The sequence below is a fragment of the Meleagris gallopavo genome, chromosome 3 (genome assembly GCF_905368555.1).
Source record: "Meleagris gallopavo chromosome 3, MGAL_WU_HG_1.1, whole genome shotgun sequence".
NCBI classification, from domain to species: Eukaryota; Metazoa; Chordata; class Aves; order Galliformes; family Phasianidae; genus Meleagris; species Meleagris gallopavo.
Genome location: NC_139406.1, coordinates 34,957,812 through 34,982,720, shown reverse-complemented (window position 1 = coordinate 34,982,720; position 24,909 = coordinate 34,957,812). Strand labels below are relative to the sequence as shown.

Here is a 24,909-nt window from a genome sequence, read left to right as displayed (position 1 = left end):
TAAACAGGATGTATTTTTATACCATGTATAGTAAGCTTAATTTGAAAAAATGGAAATTGAATATAAACATCAATATTCTAATAACATTAAGGTAGGAAATTGGAATAAGCCCTAAGCTTCTATCTTAACTAATGCCACTGTTCTTTTTAGTGTTGTTGAATGCCACACTCAGGCAACAAACATTTTTTCAGCTGAACTTTCTTGGTGCTGTCACTTTGTACAGTGGTACGAAATGCAGAAACCTCTGAACTAAGACACCTATTCCTTTTCTTTTTCAGCATCAAAACAATGATTCCTCCGGGGGAATGCCTCTATGCTGGGAGGAAAAGGAGGAAACCCATTCAGAAACAGTTAAGTATCACATTGATCAGGAGGCAGTTGCACCTCCCTCCATATATGCGTGCTAGAAATAAGGTAGGAGGAATCCAATCCTCCCATACTCTGCTGACCCAGGAGAGACCTAAGATCTTTTGTCATGGTGGCTCCAGTCAGTATCTTGTACCATTGCTCTTATTCCAAAGACTTTGAGGAATTGTTGTTATGCCACAATGCTTTCAGTCATACAGTCTGATTTTTGGGTGGTCTTGTGTGGAGCCAGAAGTTGGATTCAGTGATCCTTATGGGTTCCTTCCAATTCAATGTATTCTATGATTCTTCTACTCCAGAGAGGATGCTGTGCACGGGTCAGACTGTCCTTACCCACTGCTAGTTGATGACCCAGAAGGAGTCCAGTGGCTATGGTGCACACCACAGCATACTACATAACATAGTGCTGTGAGGAGTGACAGGAGCAGCAGTTGTTTGTAGGCAGAAGATATTGGTGGATTGATTGTCAGCTGGGCAGTTGGCTGGAGAGAGTGGCTGCTACCTCTGTGTGTCTGTGTTCCCTGTCTCTTGCTCAAGAAGCCTCTGGGGAAGCTGTGTGCTGAGTGGCACCAGTGTGCTGGTATGTCCCCCCTTCCCCCTTTCTTGGCTTTGCCTGGCTTGGGGCATCACTACATCCAGTAGATGTAAGTCTGGAAAGTGGGTCAGTTCAGCCAACTGAAAAAGCAGACTGGTGACTCACGTTTTGCATAAAGAGGGCATCATTTTTGAGCCACTATTTACCACAGAATCACTTTTATTTGAAGAAAAAATGAGAAGAATTGTATGTGTGAAGGCAGAGCAGAAACAAAAACCACAACAGGAAGAAAAAGATACTTGAAATGAAGGGGAAAAAAGGTTATCATTCAAATGCAAAATGATTTTGTCATAAACTACTTGAAAACAAAGTCTTTTGATATAATTATCTGACATCTTCTGTGTTATATTTGATTACATAGTTATGAAACACATTCACAGTGTGTTAAAATTATGAACTGGCGTTGATGGTTTTTGCAATTTAAGGATGAAAAGTTAATTAAAACAGATTTCTCTATTTGCATTTTCTCAGAGCTCCAAAAATAACTAACTTGGCTTAAAATTGTATATTTTGGTCTTAAGTCAAAAGGGAGTTTCTCTGAAAGTTTGGGTAAAATCTGTTCATTTTGTTTGGATTTTGGAGAGTATTTGCACATGAACCACTTGTTGCCACTTAAAAAGATACATACCTATATTTAATGTAAAATGTATCACAGGTGAGGATTTCAACAGACAAAGATAACAAATGAAGAAGAGTGTTCTTCACGCAATGCCTGAGTATTAGATCCAAAATATACGTGACATTTTTGCACTAGTATGCATACAGCTTCTTTATTCCTACATGAGCTATGGAACTGCTCCAGTACATGAAATTACCTCTGTGCAGAACTGTTTATGTATCATAACTTTTGTGAGAAAGGAGTGAGAGTTGCAGTTGCTTAGAGGAATGTTAAGTTTCGTGTTTGGAGTGTGTATGTTGGCTAGAACAGCTTCTCTCTGAGATGTCTTCTAGATAAATCAATAACTAAGATAGCCAGTTGCTATCTAAGGATGGAAATGTCCTCAGGAGCCCATTAGGAAATTTTGCGTTCAAAAACATCAAAGTAGCAAGTACCTTGAAAATACCTCTGCTGTGAGGTGTTGGTGCAGGGACCTGAACATACCTATCCACTCAGACATAGATAATTTTGATGGAGAAACTTGGTTTTTGTTAAAATAAAGGGAATCAAATGCTTTGAGTTTCCAGAATACTTAGCTCCCGCGCTGGAGACTACTCTCTATTTTCTGTGGATAATTACTTCTTGCTTGCTGAGGATGATTTCTCACTTCCTAGCAACACTGGTCTCTTCCTCAAACCATATCTGTTTGTGGGCTTGGTCTCTGGTAAGCCTTTCCTCATTCACAGACTTCCTAACATTGCTCTAGAGAGGCTCTGAATGCCTATGATTGACTACAGAGTCCAGGACTCCTTTCAGAGTCTGTGTCCTTCAGTCCTAACAGATCTTACTGATGTTTCAGGACTATGGATATCTTTTCTGTTATGTAGCCTTAAATTGTTTATCTTGAATTCGGTGAGGTATACATTATTGAACAGTACATTTAACGATTTTAATCCATGTTGTGCTGTTTTTGTTATAACATTTTTTGTCTTGTTTGATAGCATAGCACATTCTCCTCTTTGGCCTTGTTCTACTTTTCTTCCTTTTGTTCTGATAACGAATCACAGTAGATACAGCCACCTGTTCCGAGGGGTTTGTTCAGCCTGAAAACCTAATTTTTCAGAGAAAATAAGTTGATTGGAATTCTTTGTCCAGTCCAAACTATTATTTGTCTCTTTATCATCCTAAATCATCTTTATCATCTCTAGAAATTTAACTTTCTTTTGACAGTTCTGAGCTCCCCAGTTAAGAAAAGACAGGGATATCCTGGACAGAGTCCAGTGGGACCGCAAAGATGATTAAGAGCCTGGAGCTCTTATATGTACAAGGAAAAGCTAGGAGACTCAGGGCCCTTTAGTCTGGAAAAGGGAAGGCTGAGAGAGGATCTCATCATTTTTTACAAATATCTGAAGTGTGGGAGTCAAATGGATGGGGCCAGGTTCTTTTCAGTGAGGTGTAGCAATAGAACAAGGGGCACCAAGCAGAAACTGTAGCATAGGAAGTTCCATGCTGATCCAAGGAAGAACTTCTTTACTGTGAGGGTTACAGAGCACTGGTACAGGCTGCCCAGATAGGTTAGTAGTCTCCTTCCCCGAAGGCCTGGATGCCTACCTTGACAACCTGCTGTAGGGAACCTGCTTTAGCAAGGGGTTAGACTTCATGACCCTCAGAGGTCCCTTCCAACCCTGACAATTCTGTGATTCTATGAGGTGAGATAAGTGCTCAACTGAGCAGGATACGTGGATTTCTCTAGGGATTTGTGGCCTTTTAAAAGCCAGTATTCAAAAAACAGAGGTTCAGTGTTCCCCTCTGCAGAACAGCTGGTACTTTAACACCTTCCCAATGTATGTGCATCTCAGGAAGCCCACTCTCTGCTCCTCTGTTAACATTTTGTGACCAAGCTATCAAACCAGCTGATGATCCTGCAGCTGGCTTTTAATTGGAGATATCGCAGAATGACAGTTCCCCTTTTTGCAGGCGTAGGACACTGGAAATTGCATTCTGAAGTAACTTGACAGAACAATGAGGAAAATATATGAAGAAGCTCCATGGGAGAATGAAGAGAGCCATTTGACTATGAAAAAATGAGTAGAATTTTTTTTTTATTTTTTTATTATAGTATTACTGGGAAGAGCTACTATAGTTTGTCTTCTTCTCCACCTGGAAGTAGGAGAGACCATCTTCGATAGATTGCCGTTCTTCAGACAACGTATCAGGTTTAAGTTCTACCTTCACCCGTATAAATATATAACAAATCCTAGCTGTTTTCCTTCGACCATGGAAAGCTTGCAAGCAAGCCCCATTATATGTGGTCTGCACTAAAGGATTTTGGCATTTGTGGAACCAGATCAAACACCTGGAGGTCAGAGTGAATGAAAATTTTCCATCAGATATGTTTTTCATCCAGAAAACTGGAGTTTTGAGTAAAGGAAATGTTTTCTACTAAGTGTTTGCTTCCTGTGGAAATCTAATATTTTGCTAGTAATTCAAGCATCTGAAAAATAAGGAGATCTTGTTTTTAACCTCAGACTAAAAGCATTGCACTGGAATTAATACCCATACCAGCAATACTTGGGCAGTGCTTTAGGACAGTTACTGTTTGAAAGTTTCATCCACTTCATCTCAAACCCTGGCAACTTGTAAAACTCTCTCCCTCCACAAAACATTTCTTGTAATGTTTTACAGCTCTTTAAAGGCAAACTCAGCTGCCTTTGCTCTGAGTGTATCTTTAACTGCTCCAAACTGCCCAGTTCAGCCAGAACTGTATCAGTGCCAGGGCAAACAGAGATCTTAGGAGCAGCTCTCTCCTGAGTTCCCATTTCAAGGTCCTCTGTGGCATAGCCTTTCCTCTTACTTGGTATCACACTATCCAACCTCTTATCTTCTCTGTTGGTGTGATGTCTTCATGACTAAGAGTTCTGCTTTCTCCTCTCCTTGCTGTGAAGGCTTAGCAGAGGCGTATCATTGAAAAGGTACCTTTTCCTCCAAACAGCTTCCCCTCAGTTCTTTTCATTCATAGAGATGGTCAGCATCTGCACATGTGTGGTTGGAACTGGGGCTCAGCTCTGCCAGGACACACTTGTGCAGTGCTTAGTCACTGTGGGTACTGGTCAATGTGTTGGGGATAACCATTTGCTTTGTGCTCTATGTCATGGTCTCCCTTCCCTTTCTCTTCTTACTGAAAGCTTCCTGTCCTATCAGATGGTTAGATTTTCTCAGCTGAGATCATCAGTGTGTTTCACACTTCAGCATATTTGGACAACTTCTTCAGAGTGAACTTTTTGTTAAAAGATGTGGACTGCCTCAATGGGCAGCAAGTATGGCTTCGGGAAGAGAAGACACAGCAGTCAGTATACAAATCTGTGGTGCAGGAAATTCCCCTTACCAATCTGGTTTACAACAGTGGCAACCTGTGGGTCTTGGGCAAACTGAGGCATTGAAGCACAAACAGCTCAATGTCTTAAGTACCAACAACAGAGAAAATACCCTGTGTGCCAGCTCCTGCACTCACTTCCAGGGACTGCTTGTACGGTCCTGTGCAGGAATGCCTTCTTGTTACTGCAGAGCAGAATTTGGATGGTTGTGTTCAAGAAGCAAAGAAAGAAATGCTGGCTTTACTGTTTAAGGCACAAGTGCCACTTTATTGTAATAGGATTGTATGAAAAACGAAGTGAAAAAGGCATGGAGTGAATGCTGGTCTCTATTAAGACCTGATTTATGTAGTTTGAAAATCAGCTTTTACGTAAGCACAACAAGCATGGCTACTTTCAGCTCAAAATAAGGGCTAGAATTTCCATTTGCCTCAAAACAGCTCCTTGAAGAATCTTCCTGCCTGCTGTTTTCCTTGAAGGATACTAAGCGAGCTTTTCCATGGAGCTTGCATTGTTTTAAGTCCTATCCACTTGGCACCTAATTACCATTTGCATCAAACTCACATTTGTTTGGATTTACTCACTTACTGAATCATTTCCTTGAGTTTTCAGGAAGACTCCATTCTTTTGCAGACTTTTTACATCATTCCCTGTAACTTCCAGAAAATGGGTACTTTGCTCAGTTCAGATGCAACCCAGGCATTTGCCATACATCTCTGATATAGAGCATGAGAAATAGGCTTTAATAATTTCTATACCACATCAGTCTTGAACATTTTTATATTTTGAGCTCCTCAGTCTAGTTTTCCTTACTGGATTTTTTTTTTTCTGTACTAGATCGTTTCCTTACTTTGACTGGTTTGTCAATTGTAAAGGGCAAATAATAATATCCTATGTTCCTGAACTTCTACTTAACTTGAGTCATTGCTTTCCAGAGGTCAGACGTCATTTTGATGTTGTGAGAATGGCTGAGTGTCAGGGTTTACTCCAAAAAAATTAGTACCCTCTATGTACAAGGAGTATTCCTTCTTTTCGATTGTATTATTTGTTGGATGTTTACTCTTTCTCATAGAGAAAAGTCATTTATAGATCCCCAATTACTAAAATCTCCCCCACGTTTCTGAAAATACTTGTGTTGCTGAAAGGCCACATACAAATTTGGATAATTTTGAATGAAAAGGTGAGAATTACATTTTCACTGACACCTATCTTGAACAGTTTTTCACTCATTCCATCTGTTGATGTTGTTGTGTTAAATTGAAGTGAAGGCTTACAAAGGTAGCAAATTTTTTTTCAAATCTGATTTGATTTAAGAGGTTTTCAGTTAGCAGCAAAGTCAGCAATCACATGTAAGAGACATCAATCTTTTTTGACTAATTTCTAAACATAGTATTTATTTCCAAACAATGCTAAATTATATTTATAAAAAGGGAACACTCAAATTATGTTGTAATTTAACTCTTTGAGCACCTTGTGAAATACTGATGTTCAAAATTAGAATTATAGCTGAAAAATGTAGTCAATGTATGGAGTGTGAAAATGAAGCAGAAAAGAGCTACAAGTGACCTGATGTACTCTGATTCTCCACTAGAGCACTATTGAAGCTAGAGAAGATTATGATCCTTGCATTTAGTTTGGTGGAAATTGAAACTGCTAAAGCTCACATATTTTCCTTGTCTACCATTTTCCAAACTTGATATAATTTTTCCCCTCATTTCCCTGTTGATCTTTCTCTATATGTCTCTTCTTCTAGAGAAAGGGCTTCAGGATGAATGTAGCAATGTACTATATCAGCTTGGACAGGTGTTATGAGAGTGAGATGGAGACCAGCAAACACAGTACTGAGTACCGTGGTCAAATCCAGTTCAGTTGCAGTCCTGGGCTACTGTACACCCTCAGATCATGGATTTGCTCAATTTACATCTCCAGTGGCTTATTTTTGGATAAAGAACTTGAGCAGTGCTGGGCCCAGCAATGGCTGTCTGCTGTGGATAACAACTTTCTCAACCTTGCCACAAATGCCTTGGTACTTTGGTGTGGAACACTCCTTATTGTTGTGCTGGTCACCCCAAAAGGTTGTGAGATAGGTGCAAAAGAGGCTGCTCAGAGAAGAAGCTGTGGGTGCCCCAGCCCTGGAGATGCTCAAGGTCGGGCTGGATGGAGCTGTGGGCAGACTAAACTGGTGGGGGGCAGCCCTGCCCATGGCATGAGTGGGGCTGGGTCAACTTTAAGGACCTTTCCAACCCCAAATATTCTATGATTCTGTGATTCCATGGTTCCACAATTCTGTGATTCTATGATAAGATTCACTATTTTGCCTGTACAACTTTAATCTGCCTCCCTTTTCACTGTTGATAGATTTCACCTTGAACATCTTTGCAATAGGTTTTCTGTGGAATCTGTTCCACACTGGGGTGCCTAATGGAGTTCCGATTTGAAATCTGAATAATACTCTTCTATATGGTTTGAGAGGAGTATCAATGTTCTCAAGAGAGACATTTTACCTTTGTTATTAGTGATACAGAAAGGTAAATTTGAGGATGTTCACAAGACGTTTGAGTTTGGCAAAATAATGTCTCTTCATGTTGCTTCCCATATTCTTTTAATCATGTCTGAAGAAAGGCTCATTTCTTAATTATCTTCTGACCTACAAGTTAATTCTGAGTCATTAAATGGAGGGCACTGAGATGCTTTGAATGAATACACTGAGTATTGAATAGGTTCATGCATTAGTCATGGTAATTTTCCTTTACTGTTCTGACATTAATTTGTACAACACAGATGAAGAATCATTTTTCCTGGTGTTCTCTAAGGCATAAAGATAGCATCCATTCCTCTAAGGTCAGAGGGCCCTAACTAAGAGATATCATCTCCTCATCCATTTTCCACTGGGCAGGTATGAGAAAAGAGGCCAATGTCCATGTCTTTGTGCAATGCAAAATGGTAAATTTCAGAATATCTTTTAAGCAGAGGATAAAAACTTAACAAATTTGCATAGGAGCTTGATTAACTGCGCCTGTTATCAACTGATGGCAAAAAGCATCTCAGTCTGTGGTTGCACTACTTGGAGGTAAAACAGGTAATCGAAAATGTGACTCTCTTCTCCACCACAGAAGGCCTGCGGCTGGAAATGAAAAATCAAATCCTTCAAAGAGGCACAGGGACCGCCTAAATGCAGAACTAGACCATCTGGCCAGCCTCCTGCCTTTCCCACCCGACATAATATCCAAGCTGGACAAGCTGTCTGTGCTGCGCCTTAGTGTCAGCTACCTGCGAGTCAAAAGTTTCTTTCAAGGTAGGTCTCTTCAAGATAGCAGGATCCCTTTAAAACTCTCCTTCTTATTTATGACTGCTTTCTACTAATCGTGAGTAAAGTTAAAATGAGGTGTTACATTGGTAAAGTAAGAAAAGAAAGATCTAACCTCTATTATTGAACATACTTCTTTTGCATATGAGATATTGCTTTGGAAATGTTGTGCATTTCCTCCTATGCTTTTTGTGTGGTTTTTACCAAATAATGGGATAACCCTCGCCCTTCCTCAATGCACTGTAGGAAATGGGAAAACATGGCCGTAAAATACTTAAACCTGCAAAGAGGCTTGGGGTAAATGTAAAGTTGTAGTATCTGTAGCTATGTTGTGCTCCCTTTTTGAAGCTATTATTGTTCATGTTTGCAATGTCTGTTTAAATACAACATGAAAGTAAAGCAACTAATGTACCACCTGTATTTACTGTAAGCCCAACAGGAAATAGGCTTGCTTGAAAGGTCAGAGGAATCACTTTCGTTTGGGATACGTGTGATCTGAAGTTCTAAGTGTTGACTAAAGCTATAATAGGCTATGCTTTGTTTTTGTAGCTGTCTGGCACACCATACAATGAAACCCAAATGTGCATGTTCAGATGTACATAATAAGAATTCTTCCAAATCTGCAGTTTTCATTTCTTCTGTTACTGTAGCATTCACAAGAGCAAAATATGGATTAGGGATGCAACAATGAAAATCCTCTCAAAAATTGTTAAATAAAAGAAAAGCAAGAGCCTTTTTGGTGGAGTATAATCAAATAAAATTTGAAGGTGGACTGCAGAGACAACAGTACTTTTTTTTAATGCTATTTTTATTTGCTACTCTTTCCTCCTTATTATATAGAATGTATACAAGGGATCCCTATTCTTTTTATTCTTTTTTTATTTTTTTTACTGAAGAATGTTATTTATTTGTTGGCCTCTTGCTCTTTTTACATTTTAATATAAAAATAATGCCAGATTGCACGATATCTTGCAAGCTGACATCGTGTTACAGATGGTGATGTTAGTGATAGCAGGAGCCTCCCATGTCAATGGTGGCAGCTGGCTGCCCAGCCCCTGTCATCTGGGAGTTTACAGAGTGCCTCTGTTTCCCTCTGAACTCATACCTGGGTGTCACTGCCTCTTCCTCTCAGCCGTGTTTTCTTTTCTCATGGATTCACAAGGAAGAAGCTGTCTTCAGCTGCCTTTACTTCTCTCCTGCCTGAGTTTCTAAGACAGATTGTTCTCCTTTTTTAAAGTGATGGGATAAAAGTAAGACAAGTAAAGCCAGACTTCACTGCTTTGAAATGTTTCATGTCTCAAGAGATTTCATTTAATTTAATCCTCAAATTGTCTAATTGGACACGTAGTTCCCCATAGTTCCCATAGTGTTCCCTTCATTTTTATTTTTAAATGTTTGCATTGTGAAACTAAGGTTACAGAAAGCATTGTTCATAGTAAAGGAAGGAAACTACATGCCATTTTAAGATAGAGAGTAGGCCAGGCTGGAGGTTCAGGAGTGAAGGAGAGGTGAGCTCCTAAAACAGAGCTGGAAAAGAAATGGATGCTAATGTCTGCTAAGAGCAGGAGCTGCAGCCTTGACTCAATGTCACGCTGTGATCTACTTTTTCATGGTTGTGTTGTGGAGAAACAGGGCAGAGCAAGATTTTTTAACCAAACCTTTGGTAAGAGGTCATCTGAAAAAGCAAACAAAGATTATCCGCAGTGCTTGGCTCTTTGTTGTGATGAAAAAGCATAGAGGAGCAGGATGGTTTATTTGTGGCTTTTAGAATCTAAGCATGGTACTAAGTTGAGAGTTGTTATAAATGCTGTGAGGATGGAAAACAGACCAATGGTATGCAGAGATGTTATAACATTGGATAAATGCATATATATGTATATCTGCAAAAACGGACCTAGAAAATCTGTACTAATTCACTCAGGGACAATTAATCCAAAGGAACTGGTGTTTGGCAGAAGAGAGTAACCTGGAAAATAGAACATAAAAACAATAATCAAGGAAGGATAGCGGTCAGCAAATTGTTCCATGCTTGCAATATGATATGTTGACATAAACAAGAAAGCCAAGTGTGGATTTTGGTCTGTTTGCCCAGAGGCAGCATGTCGCTAAACAGGAAGGTTGTAATCCCTCTCTGCATGAGACCAGCATGACTCCATCTGGAATACAGCTTTTTATTGTGGGCATCTCCTGGTCACAAGGGCATTAGTACACATAAAGGGGTTTGGAATAAACACAGGCAAGAAGTGACTGAAAAGCTGGATGGACAGAAAAAAAGAGTAAAGTTAGCTTGAATACGTAGAATTTATATCCTGTGGCTGTTTATCTTCAAGGGAGAGAAGGGTGATCTGTATGAAGAGAAGGAGTTGGTTAGGGCATTTTAGAGTGGCGCAATGAAAGACCTGAGAAATGATGATGAACATGTTGAAATTTGGCTCGAGTATCCAGTAAAACATATCTGTGACAAGTTCTGTTCAGCTATCCAATATTCCTAAAATCAGTGTAGTGGAGATTCAGGAGATTCAAAATTGTAGTCACAATTTGATATGTAGGCATGTTCATCCTTCATTTAGAATGCTGCTCTTTGAATTTGAAGGAAGTGAATCTTAAATTCCATGTTTTTAAAAAGTATTTGTGAGAATGCTGTTTGCAGTTTAAAAATGATCAAAACGTAACACTTGAACTATTTGAACATGAAAGTTCACATAGAACATTGCATGTTCAACCTATAACTGTTCAGCAATTCCTGTGACAATTATTCTTGCGGGCCTTCAACAGTCCCAGCAGTTTCCAGATGTACTCATTCACTTGCCACTAGGTGTCCTTTCAGTAGCTATGCTGGAATCCTCTCTGAGCAGCATAAATGTTGCAATTTATAGAGATCAATAATAGCCAATCAGGAGTCATGGAGTGACCTCACCATATTGATTTTGCTTTTCAGAGAATTAGGAATCAGGAGATAGCATATACTCACGAGTCATCTGTTCTCTTCTTGGTGACCATTACAGGTTAATAATTTGAAGCCAGTTCATTTTAGTTAAGTTACGCAAGCGAAAATTCTGGCTCCTTTCTGAAATTTGAATCTGGTTCTTAACACAGATTTTCATAGTAGTCAATTTAACAGTCACTGTGGAGGATTCCCTCTCTCATTCTTAGAAACATTTTCATTTGGCTTGAGAACAATTCCTCTCTCTTCTTAGCTTACAGTACTCAGATCTCTGTAATCAGTTGGCAGTGGCACTATTAATAGTCCTACTCCCCCAAGCTATACGCATTTAGTCATTTTGCATTTTCCTGATAAGCACTTCAAAATGGCTTGAAGCCATAACCTTAAAATCTCACCAGATCTCTCGTACAAGGCAGCACGGATCTGAACCGGTGCTTAGACTGAGAGGCATCAGCAGCTACAGGAAGCTGTGCTGGTCATTGGCCTGACAAAAATTTGTCTTGGCTGGGGCTGCTGTGGGAATGGAGTGGCACTTAATATCTGTGATGACTTGAGCTTGCTGGACCTCTGACTTGGACATACTCCATCCTGGTTAAATGTATTCTGCCTTCCTTTACCTCTCTTGATGATAAACCCTTCAGTAGGTCTTATTTCTCAAATATTCCTGTGGTGAAAAAATGGTGGTCTTGTTCCAGTTTAAGACTGACTCTTTTTGTTTAAATTGTTTCCTTCTAATACAGCTTTTAATTTTGCAAATCGATATAGAAAGAATAGCACCTTCCTCTTCTAGCATCTCAAGACTGTTCTAAGAGCAGTTACCTTAGGCTTATGAGTAAGGAAAATACAGTGTAGGTAGGCCAATAGACAAAATAAGAATACAATTAGAATCATTCTATGATTCTATGTATTAGAACTGGAATTTAAAGTTTCTGGGTTTTTTTTCAGTTCTTAGTGTAACCAATCTTATATTGGTGTTCCACTCAAACTCTCCTTCAGCATGCCATTCAACGGAATCAAAGAATCGTTTGAGTCGGAAGGGACCTTTAATGGCCACCTAGTCCCATTCCCCTGCAGTGAACAGGGACACCTACAGCTTGTTCACCTTGCTCAGAGCCTGTCCTGCCTGACTTCGATTATCTTCAGGGTTGAAGCATCCACCACCTCTCTGGGCAACCTGTGCCAGTACCTCACTGCCCATTTTGTAAAAAAAACTTTTTTCTTAATGTTAATACTTCTAACCATAAGCATTTCTAACAAATGATAGCTAATGTTGCTGAGTGCAGCCTTAGATGGCAAAAGTATGGACCTAAATAGGGGTGATTCTTTGGGTATTTAAGAGGTGGGGACATTTTAAATAGTTTGCTGCATAATTCAGATAAATTCAATCCAGTAGTTTACCTTATTTTGTCCATCTGAACATTTTATGCATGTGTTTTGCCTGTTGATATGCATATATACATAAGCTAGCAGATAAACATGCACACACAGACAAAAACAGTGGGATCTCAACAAACATCTCCCTTGTGGCATTATTTTTACTTTCTGTGTTTATTTACTTCCAGAATTAATTGCCTTCTTTGTGCTTACTTACTTCCAGACTTCATTTCATTGTGAAATATAAAAATGGACAAATTTATTGATGACTAAATAAGAAACAAAGAGTCCTGAATTAACTTTGAGAGTAAAAGTATTTAAAGTTTCAATACATTTTACATTCAAATTGTAAACCAAATCTATCCAAAATACTGACAATCAAGCATGGGGACATTTTGTTTGACCTCCCTTATTTTGAAGTGATATATCATGTTAAAGTGAATTGTAATAGGCTGTGAGAAATTTGTCAGTAATGTTAGCTCATTTGTTTCTGTGTAAAATTTCAGATTTTAGGAAATAGGCCTGGAAGAGACTATCCTCAGTGAAGAATTAACTGTGTCTGAGAGATACTCGTGTAATGTTTTATGAATCTGCAATCTCAATGATCTCCAGCAGTCTGGATATCTCCCACTGCAGTTGAGCCCTCTTTTTTTTTCAGAAGTACAATTTCTTTCCTTCCTTCCTTCCTTCCTCCCTCCCTTCCTCCCTTCCTCCCTCTCTCCCTTCCTCCCTTCCTCCGTCCCTCCCTTCCTTCCTTCCTCCCTTCCTTCCTTCCTTCCTTCCTTCCTTCCTTCCTTCCTTCCTTCCTTCCTTCCTTCCTTCCTTCCTTCCTTCCTTCCTCCTTCCTTCCCTCCTCCTTCCTTCCTTCCTTCCTCCCTCCTCTCCTTCCTTCCCTTCCTCCCTCCCTTCCCTCCCTCCTCCCTCTCTCCCTTCCTCCCTTCCTCCGTCCCTCCCTCCCTCTCTCCCTTTCTCTCTTTCTCTCTCTCTTTCTTTCTTTCTCTTTCTTTCTCTCTCTCTTTCTCTCTTTCTTTCTTTCTCTCTCTCTTTCTCTCTCTCTCTTTCTTTCTTTCTTTCTTTCTTTCTTTCTTTCTTTCTTTCTTCCTTCCTTCCTTCCTTCCTTCCTTCCTTCCTTCCTTCCTTCCTTCCTTCCTTCCTTCCTTCCTTCCTTCCTTCCTTCCTTCCTTCCTTCCTTCCTTCCTTCCTTTCTTTCTTTCTTTCTTTCTTTCTTTCTTTCTTTCTTTCTTTCTTTCTTTCTTTCCTTCCTTCTTTCTTTCTTTCCTTCTTTCTTTCTTTCCTTCTTTCTTTCTTTCCCTCAAGACCTGCATTTTATTTAATCATTTTTGTTGTTCTGCTTTTATCTTTTTTTCAAAATTAGTCCAGGACACCATGAAAAATGCATCCTACCATATTGCAGCAAATGATTGATAACTTTCCTTGGACTATGCTTTCTTGCATAAGTTTGGCCCTCTTTACAGTAAGATTCTTCTGTTTACTTATGAAGATACTGTGTGGCAGTAGGAATTGGCATTTTGAAGTTGTGAAGATATGTAATATCTATTTTCTTTCACCCCATCCACATGTGCTTTTATAAAGAGTAATTAATTTAGTGAAACACAGCAACAAATCTTTGGCAGATCTGTTGATCACTACTTCTTTTTCTTCTTTTTTCAAGCTTTTACTAATAGGCTGTTGGATATATTTTCCTAGTGTTTTTCTAAGGATTGAAGCTTGGCTTTACTAGAGATTGTTGTGGCCCTACTGTTCTTTGCTTCCTTCTTCCCATGCTTCCTAAAAATAAGCTCCATGTTTATCCTCTTCTAGTCTTTCTATATTTTCCCTTTTTATCATGATTTCTCATAAATTTACGGCTAACATTTCTGAGAATGCTCTGCTCACTTACTGAATATGCTGGAATTTTGCTAGACATCACCAACTTGCAAGCACTCAATTCATCCATCGAGGTGCCAACCTTGTTGCTAATACTAGCAGTATCTGCTTGATCTTTAATGATGGAAGCAGAACAGGCAGTAAACACATAAAACTTTTTGTGCATTATCTACTACTGAGCAGTTGTCTGAGTTTCTAGTTCTGAGTATCAGAAACCTCTTCCCAGTCTTTTTGTATCATTTAAGAACTTCCCGCATGCTTTTTATAACCTCACCTTTCTTGGCTTTCAGGCATTGGCTTTTCTGTTTGTCTTCTTATATGACAATGCTCTATTTTATTCATTTTTAAATATATTTTATGAGCTTCTAATCCTTGAAGCACTCAGGATTTTAATATGGTCTTTTAATGTATTTCCTACTTTTCACTAACACAGAGATACTTCATACTTATTCCCTACATTCTAGATTATTGAAAGACCTTCTAACTTACTTTTTTTAGGTATCTGACCTATGAGATGCTACCTTCCATTTCTCCAGGTATACTTAAATGTTTCTTCTCTAGAGCTGGTGTCTTTGTTTTGCAGTTTTTTGGATTTTTGCTGCTGTAAGAATCTCGGGTCTAGGATTTCCTAGTCCCTTTCACCAAGATGCCCTCTTGCCTTCTTACCTGTTTCTCTCTTTCAATTCAACCTTTTTTTAATTTTTTTTTTTTCTTCCAGTTCTGTGTGGTTTCTGCCTTTCTTCTGACTTAACATTATATTACCAGGTCATTTCCTTTTACTCATTTATGTATTTGGTGTGATCCAATTCCCAATGATGTTTATCTCTAATGGAAATTGGATTTATTCCTTTTAAGAAGAAAGCAACAAAGGATTCCTCCCAGCTGGCCTGATTTTCAGTATTCTCAATTACTTGCAATCTGTTCCAGCTTTCATCTCTTCCTCCTGTAGCTGTCTACTTCTTACTATGTTTATTTGGATTCCTTAGGTTTATTAATTAGATTCTTTACATCAAGCTGTCCTAAGAGCAGATCGTAAGGCTCTACGTTATTGTAGCATGTAAACACTTAGTGCAACAGTCCTCAATCCATTGCTGGCAGATATATTTCTAATGAGATGTATGCGACTCCAATAACACTCAGAAAGTTATAAAAGTAAAACTTGAGATGGGTAGGGAAGCAAAGAATGATCTGGCTTTCAGTGCATTATCCACACGGTAATACTATTCAGCACTACTTTATGAGTGCTGCTTGGCTGAATGAAAGCTCCTGTTTTGAAGATCCACTGCTAAGCAAGGAGAGAGATTATCAGGCTTCCAGTTTCTTCCCATTGTCCCTCGTTAGTGTTTCTGTTTCTCCTAGAAGTGTTTTTTTTTTTTTTTTCCCCAAAAATCTCTCAGCTAAAGATTTTTTTTTTTTGGTCTGGACTGCCAAGCTTTGTTCTTTTGGTATGCTTTTTAGATTTTACTTTGTATCACCAAGGAAAATTCTTCTGTAACAAGATTTAAATGGTTTTGAAGTTAAGCTCATAAGTTTGAGTGTATTGCTAAAATTATCGCCCATACTGAATACATTTCTTGTGGAAAAAAAATTTCTTTGTTAGCTAGCTGGAGTAGCCCAAAGCATTCTCTTAAATGTAGAATCATAGTCTTAGTGAATCTCGGAATCACAGCATGGCTGAGGCTGGCAGGGCCCTCTTGAACTATCTGGTCCTCTGCTCCAGAAGGGCCACTCAGAGCAGGGTGCCCAAGCTCATGTTTAGGTGGCTTTTGGAAATCTCTAAGGAGGAAACTCCGCAGTTTCTGGGCAGCCTGTGACAGTGCTTGGTCATCCACATGGCACAGAAGTGCTTCCTGGTGTTCAGACTGAACCTCCCATGTTCCAGTTTGTGTCCATTACCTCTGTTCCTGACACTGGGCACTGCTGAAGAGTGCAGTCCACTGTCTTTTCACCCTCCCTTCAGATATATATACATGCTGATAAGATCCCTCACGAGCCTTCTCTTCTCTAGGCCAAAGAATTCCATCTCTTTCAGCCTTTTATCATAGAAGAGATGCTCCAGTCTCTGGACTGTGGCCATTCATGGACTTTTCTGCTCTTTTGTACTGGATATACTTAGAACAGATGCAGTAAAAAAGACCTGAAATTTAAATAAATGTAATAGGAGTTGTCATGTTGAGAATAGGATAAAATGCCCTACATCGGCATTTCTATATCATGCCTTCTTGACTCCACCTCTTCACTCTCACCAGTCTTTCCCTATTATGATTCATGTTTAACTTAAATTACAGAAATAATGAGAGGCTTTCAGATTATCCTTAAGCGTGTAGTTTTTGACAAAACCTATACTTTTGAGTTGCAAGTCTTCATTTATGGTTCTGTGCTTAGCTAGGGCTGAATGTGATACCTTGCGTCAAGAAGTCTCCAAAATATTTCTATAGTTTAACATTTACAAGTTTGTTTTTTTTTAAAGACGCACTCTACTGATTTAAAGCACTTGTAGTACTGTCCTCTGAAACTGAATTCCTGAATGATTTCTTTACTGTGAGGGAAAAAAAGACTTTTTGGACATATTCAAAGTATCCTTAGGATATCTGTTGCTATAGTCCACAGACATCAATTATTTGATGGTCTATAATATTTAAGTTGTATATGTTATTTCTGGCAGCGTATTTAACTTCTTTCACTGAAAAAGAACCTCTCTGGCCAAGGAGAGTTAGTAACTGATAAGGTTATTCCAGTGACTGTAGTACTCAATCACCATACTCAAATGACCAATACATTCAGAATATTTCAGCAAAAAGGGACATCTTATGAAGGAAAGACAATTTTTTCTCTCTTCTGCTCTAGAATTTTACCATCTTCATAATGATATAGGAATTGAAATAAGAAAAGAGTATTCTGCTGCGTAAGTGATGCATAAGTACATCTTTGAAGGAAGACCTACTTCTGCAAGTCATTGTCTAATCAAAAGCTAAAATGCTACATCGAAATCTTAGTAGAAGTGTTAAGACACTAAGAAGGCTGGCTGCATACACATTCCTGAGACCTACCAGGACTCATTTCTGAAGAATCAGCTGCACAACTTCTCTCCCCCACATAACCTTTTTTTCAAACAATGGATTATTTTGAGTAGACCTTTTGACATTTTTTATTGCCAGAGAAACCATTCTATTGCATCACACTAACATGTTGCTTACATCAGTGCTTCGCTTCTGCTTTTTCCCATATTTCTTGGGAAAACCCTTCATTGTATGTAACAAATACCTGAGGCTGCTTTGGACTACATGTTTTCTTAGATAGCCTGAAGAAGACCTCTCTGACCCTTGGAAGACCTTTTGCCTACTTTTGGAAGAGGACCTTATCTTTTTACCATTTTTTAAGAGTCTGAAGGCTTTAATACCTCTTCTTTCTAGTTGGCTTTCTCTTTAATTTCCTGCAATCAAGATATGTTCTGGAGGAGAAGCAGAGTGGATTGTTCAAGCAGGATTTAATTTGGAATAAGCCTATATTCAGGAAGAACAAGAGGACTCTTCAAGCTGCTTGAATTCCTATCACCTTTGAAGATCAAGGGACCAGTTAGTATGTTAAATGTCAAGTTCTCAGGCTAACTCTAAATTACATATCTATTTTTTAGTATAATGGTAAGTGAAGAATGTTAATAATAAATAACTGTAAGATCTTTTCTGGTACTTCTTTGGTGCCTGTGTGTCACCTGTTGTGGGTTTTTTATATTGTCAGGCATCTGAAGCTCAGAGCTGTTAGGCTGTGTTAGTCATCTCGCAAACAGGGCTGGACTTTATAGACATTGTGCTATCTTTAGGAAATACAACAAGGTTGCAATTGTTTGTGTAGAACTTCCTTTTGCAGTTCTGGATCTATATATTACACCACCTTTCTACTGCTGAATACCATTGAAGTGAATATTCCTGTGGGCTTCAGTTTTTCTGCTGATACTGATAAGACTAATGATAAAAGCAGGAAACTGGAAATGACAAGTGACAGGAGAAGCATCTTTGACTGTGAGATTTTGCTTAAGGGTATTTGGCACTAGAACAGTTCCACTCTTTCTAGCAGTAGAAGAAATATACTCAGAACCAGACAACATGGTCACTGAAACACAGAATAGCTGGTTTTATAGGTGTTCCCACAAACCACAGCTGCTATATTGGTCCAGTGTGAGGGGAAATCCCCCAAGTAGTTTAAGCTGTTAAGCACGCGTCTTTATCTTTCTCCAGCTTGGTTAGTCATTTTTAACCACTCTGATTTGATAGGCTTTTATGCTTGGTTCCATTTGGTTAGCTCACACTATGAATCTCATCTAGCACTGGTATAAATAAATAGATGCATATGACAAGGATAAAAATAGGCCCATCTAAATCAGTAGACTGATTTATGTGCTTTTTTGTATTCAGAAATTTGATTTTGCTTGAGCACTGTTCTTGCTCAATCTGTCCTCTGCAGCTAAGATATTCCTTGGCCCAGCCTGCAACCAACCATGGACATACACTGGTCCTGTGGATCAAATTCTTTTATCCTACACTATAATGAATGGACTTCTTGTGACCTCATTTTCTTGAGTTAAATTGTGTTCTCATGTTGAAGACTAAGAACCTAGTATAAGTGCAGTTCTATTGCAGCCCCGGTTTTCTTTGGATTTGGAAACAAGATTGGGCTTTACTATAATAAGGACAGTACTTTCAGAACAGAAGGTGCTACGATTGCAGTGGTAGAAGGTACTAACAATAATTTTGCCCTCATTGCTGCTGCAGTGGATGGGAGGTAGAAAAGCGTTCCCTCGGGCATGAACTTTGGCTTGATTTACCCTTGTTCTCAGTATCATGAGTGATTACCGTTTCTGAGAGGAAACGTGTTTCTTTACTGTCAAGAAAATGATTTACTTTGTTTCTAATTTTAATTGCAGATATGTTTTAAAGGAAAGACAATACCTCTTGTCCAACTGAATAAGGAATTTATCTTGGCGTAATATAATTGCAAAGAGCTTTGAAGATGAATAGGACAAACAGTTTTGGGCTAGAGAACAGTGTGGGAGACTGCCTTCTTGGTTTTTCTCCTCACTGTGCTACTGCATCACTTTTGGCTTACAGTACAAGGTGAAGCTTTCTGCAGAGAACTCTGAAATAATGCAGATGTCAGAGCTGGTCCTTCAGCAAGAAGCAGAGTGACTTTGGAGATACGTGCATGGGGATGAACTTTCCTGAAAGGCACAGCTTACTCCCAGTATATGCCTTACCATCCCATAGCTACACTTTTTTCAAGCTTTTTGTAGCAGCATAAAATGCTGTGTGCCCACACCCTTAAATCTAGCTCAGAGATCTTTGTGCTACACTCTGTGCATGTCTGGTGCTGATATACTCTCTCTGGTTATTGCCTGATCAGATAACTTTACTCTTTTGTGTCTGTATAGATATATTGGCTATGCCAAAGCAGAGTTCAAGATGACACTTGCGATCCATGCAGATGAAAAGCTGGAAGCATATGTTCAGACCAAGCTAGAATTCATGTTCCACTGCATATAGGTCCCTCGCTGCTTTAGTGTTCTTTGTCATTTATCACATTACTAAGCAAAATACAGCAAGCTATCCTAAGACCATTTCTAGATATTTGTGGATAAAGGTGGGGAACTGTATGTCGGTTATTGTCATAACTGCTTTGGAGACTGCTCTTCAAAAGTAGCATAAAGTATATTCAGAAACTATTTCTAACGAGACTTCTGAGAACACAAATCCACTAATATCTTGAGTTAAGAGCCTGCCACTCAGATGTAAATCTGAAACAGCACTTCCTTTCTAAGACTTTAAAAAAAATCTTGCATTTCAAAACTGTCATACAGCGTCTTGACTTTGTAGTGCCCTTATACAATCAGTTCTAAGTGTTGTCTTACAAGCCTTTTTTTGCAGCACTGGGTGAATTCTGGAATAGGAATACCACTGGAATAGGCTCCCCAGGGAGGTGGTTGAGTCGCCATCCCTGGATGTGTTTAAAAACCAATTGGCTGTGGTGTTCAGGGACATGATTTAGTGAAGTGTTGTTAGAGTTAGGGTAGTATTGTCAGGTTGCGGTTGGACTTGATGATCTTTAAGGTCTTTTCCAACCAGAGCGATTCTATGATTCTATGATTCTATGTCTCACTAGCAATTCCTGATGGCTGACTGCCGAGACCCTGAGAAGTTCATGAGATGCAATCTCAATATGAGAGGTAGGCATAGTAGCAGGGAAAATGTGGAGGAAGCATAATATGTCAAGAGTAGACAAAAGGATTGCTTTAAGCTGTACTTATCAACACTTCTCCCTATCCTTTCAGCTGGACTTCATACCTAATAAAGACCAAGTTATACGTCAAGAGAGCTTTACTGATGGTCTTAAACCTGGGAGGTTAGGGAGATAAGGAAGGTAGAGCTTCAGCAAGAGGGAATAGGACAAAGATTAATAGCTAATTCCTTAACTGGCTTCCATCTTCTACTTATTAGGTTTTCAAAGAAATGCTATGTTGCATCTCCCCCTTAACCACACACAGATATGTCTTATGATCTACTTTCAAGAGCTTTATTTAAAGAAACTTCTTTCTTTTTCTGCTCCCCTAAATTCTGATAATTCTTAGGCTGTTGAAGCTTTGAGACATTGTTTTTTTTTCTGCATTTTCCCCTGATTCTCTGTGTTGTCTGTATCCGCTGTTCTCTAACTTACATTAGGTATGTGCATGTTTTGTCAGTGAGTGACTGGCTTTCTATTCTGTGGTGCTAAATGTATTTCCATCTCTAATAGCCCTGAAAATCTACTGGAATGACTCAAGCCAAAAACAAGAGGGTACCAAGACATGGAAGAGAGCAAGGCTAAGTGCTCTTAGTTGTTTTTTTGTTTTGTTTTGTTTTGTTTTTTAAGTAAATTCTGTCTTTTCAAGTTTTTATTTAGTCTCTGATAAATTCAATTTGTTTTGTTAACTGCTAGTGTTTTATTGACTTTTTTGTTTTTATTTATATTCTGTGCTTGGAGTTTAAAATGAGCAAATGAAATTAAATTTAACACGAGCAATAAGCAAAACACCTTACCAGAATTCAGGTAGATAGCCCTGGTTAACCCAGTTACTACTTTAGAACATGTGAGTCAATGACTGAGAACTCTAATGTCGTGTAATGCTCAGTGGTGATGTCTCTGAATAGAATTTGAGACATTTGATCAGTGTTGACGTGGAAGGAAAGCTCTTTTTTCTCAGGATTGCTTTACTAATTGATTTTTCACATTCTTACTAGTCTCCACAGTCTTGGAGATGACTCAAGTCTCAGCTGTTCATGCCTTTCAGTCCTTCTCTTCATATAATTTCCAAAGTATTCTACTGAACCTTTGAGGGTTCCTACAGGCAAGATTGGATCTTCCTTTCTTTTGTTCTAAATCCCTGTCCATATGGTGGATGGCACCACTACTGCTAAAACACCTGCTGTTGGAAACCCCTGCAAAGGTGTTGGGAGGGCTGGCTGCTCCCAAAGGGACAAGAGCGTCCATGAGACCAATCACCACAGGGACTGTCAACCACGCAGTGTCCTACTAGACCAGGCAGGAGCAGGGCAGCCAGCCACAGCCACAGGCACCAGCCACCTACTTGAGGATGGGCTGAGGCTAGGACATTGGCCCACAGGTCAGAACCCAGGGCTCAGTGTTACCCATGACCAGGCCCAAGCACAGCTGTGAGGTGGTGAGGACTGGAGCTCAAGTCCAGCCTCCAGGGGACACTATCAGGGTCCCTGCAGCACCTCTGCTTTGCCTTCTCTCCATCTTGACTCCATACCTTATAGACATCTTGCCCCCCTCCACCATCTCTGACTGTAACTTCATTTCTAAACACAACATGGAGACTTGTCTAAATCTTGTGTTCTCTTTGGTTTGTAGCCTCCGTATTACAGGTCTTCCTGATATTTCTGGTGCTCCATGGAATTCATAGCTAGTAACTTCTCTTTCTTGCCCATTTCTCTGATGGACAACATGCTCTTATGCCTTTGTGGGCATCTCTGTGTCCAGCTTTTTCCCATCAAGGCCATGTAGTTGTAATAATCCTTGGCTATTACTTGTAATTGTAAGTAACCATGCCTAGTAAACAACTTTCTCTCCTCTTTTTGTTTCTATGAGTCTGTCTCCTACAGCCATCTTTCACTTTCTTCGTGTTGCCCTTTAAGGATGAAATACCCTTCCTGAAATAATGCCTGGATTACTCACTAGTTCTTATAGCATAGCAGACTTGTTATGAGCAAAGCTGCAGATGGCTGGTAGACTTATAGAAGTACGAAAGTAAATAAATAAATTAATGGTTTAGTCAAACTCAAAAGTTAATAATTTATAACATAGTTTATACGGCTGTTTCTGTGTAAGACAGCTGTCTTTCCAGGCTGTGACTATATCTTATCTAGATGCTTGGAAATCTTAAAACATCAGTTGGGGCCTGGTTTGGACAAAAACAACCTCAATTTCTGCAAACCTTACCTCATTTTGCTCTGTAACTGGGCCTATGGTTTGACTCACTGGATTACTAGAAAGTATTTGTTTTTCTTTAATTATATTTGGTCCAGTCTCTTTTTTATATTTTTGAAAGAAAATCCCAGCTGACTGACACAGATGCTTTTCCTCTCTATCTCATGTAGCAGTAACATATTTGTGCTCTGAACATTCACCACCATTAAATTAAATACTTTTTAGATAAGGCATAGCAGATTTTTCGTTATAAATACAGTATTAATTTGATTAGAATTTTAATACAATCACATGATTGTACACAGGGAAGACAAGTGATGATTTTTTAAAAAATCTTTACATCTGTAGCAGTGGAGGCAGAATGCATATCAGTAAACTGAATTAAAAGTTTCATAAGAAGATGCAAATAGACTTTAAAACTTCCTTCAAAGAAGCTCATAATTTCTTTCATGAAGGTTTGATGCTATATAACAGTCTTGCTGAAAACGAATCACGTGGATTTACTGTGTTTCTAAGATTCCATTGAAATATCCTCAATGCATTCCATTTTTAAATCTGTATGGAATATATACAATTGAAAGTATGTATTGGAAGTAAATTTCTGGCTGTAGCTTTTATTATACTAAATAAAGTTTCAGCTATTCCCATTTACCTCTGAACCTGCAGTGAATTGGCTACTTACATATTGGAAACAGCAGAGAGAAGAGGACTGAAAGCAAGGAAAGATCAGATCTAAATCAAACCCCAATATATTTTAGGTTTGCTTTTTCTGATCCATTCATGACTTCATAATCACTTTACTAATTGTATACCTGCAGAACATATATGGCCCTTAAATATGAATCTTAAATAAGGTTTCAATATCTCTACCAGAAATGTTATCTTCCACGTGTTAGCATTATGTTGCATATCAGTGTTACTGAAAGCTTGTCACAAAGACTCAGTATTTTGTTCCAAATAATTTTTTAAAACGATACTTTGCCATCAGATGGCCCCTATAAACCTTGTGAGGGGAAACAGCCCAATAAATAATATTTTATGAAAACATTTCTTCAGGGGACAAGTAATGTAACCTAGATAGATCTTGAACTGATGAATGTAAGGATTTATGAGGAAAATATGCCAGTATGTTATGATGATGGCTAAGACAATAGTGGAAAAAAATGAACCTACATTTCTTCTTTTTATGTCCTAATAAACATTGCTCCATGTAGAAAAAGGTTGTGTATCTGGAAAAAAAATATATATATTTGTATGAGGAAATCAAAGGTGTTTAAAATTACAGGAATTACTTTAATAGTTATTGAAGGCTCAGCCATGCAAAGTGCCGAGTGCTTTAAAATAACTGTTCAGCAGGAATTGGCTGTTTTCAACACTTCCTCGGAACCATCAGAATAATATTATGATAATTAAATGCCAGCAATACAGCTCTACATATCATTTTAAGGGAAGAGATCATTCTTGTGAGCCAAATACACATTTAGTGACATGGCAGAGAGTTTGAAGGTATGACACAATGTAATATTCAATCTTCATTCTTATTGATGCTAACAAGCACTTAAGAAATATTTAATAAATTTGGTAATAAGTACCATATTGTTTGGGTACAGTGATACTATATTTGTTCCTGAAAATGTATGGCTTGGAAAACAGAGATAATGTCAATTCAAAGTTTTGCTTTGCAATCTCACCTTTTAATTGAGATCTCACCGGTAATTGAGAATGTCTTTAACAGCAGTAGTGTGACTCAGGTCGTCATCTCTGCCAGAATAAGGCCGGAGGGGAGATTAGAACTGCAGTGGCACACAGTTTCAGGAATACACTGGGTAAAGAGCTTGCTTTATCGTTTCTCTATTTTCTCTCTCTAGTTAGGTCAAGTCACACTGTCCATACTGGGGTTGATGGGCTTACTTCAAATATTCTAGCTTCAGCAAATATTTCAGCTTCTGAAACTCTGAACAAAATATTCAACAAGCTTAATTTCACTTC

The 24,909-nt window shown here is 38.8% G+C and overlaps 1 protein-coding gene across 2 annotated transcripts in view; it reads left to right on the top strand.

Annotated features, from left to right (window-relative positions):
• The window catches only part of AHRR (aryl hydrocarbon receptor repressor), a 91,150-nt gene that overhangs the window by 16,059 nt on the left and 50,182 nt on the right, over positions 1-24,909 (top strand). For both annotated transcript variants that reach the window (XM_085220609.1, XM_085220608.1), the window contains exons 2-3: positions 279-350; positions 8,044-8,225. In XM_085220609.1, coding sequence (XP_085076735.1) covers positions 289-350; positions 8,044-8,225 — 244 coding nt within the window. In that variant the 5' untranslated portion in view covers positions 279-288. The remainder of the gene's footprint in view (positions 1-278; positions 351-8,043; positions 8,226-24,909) is intronic.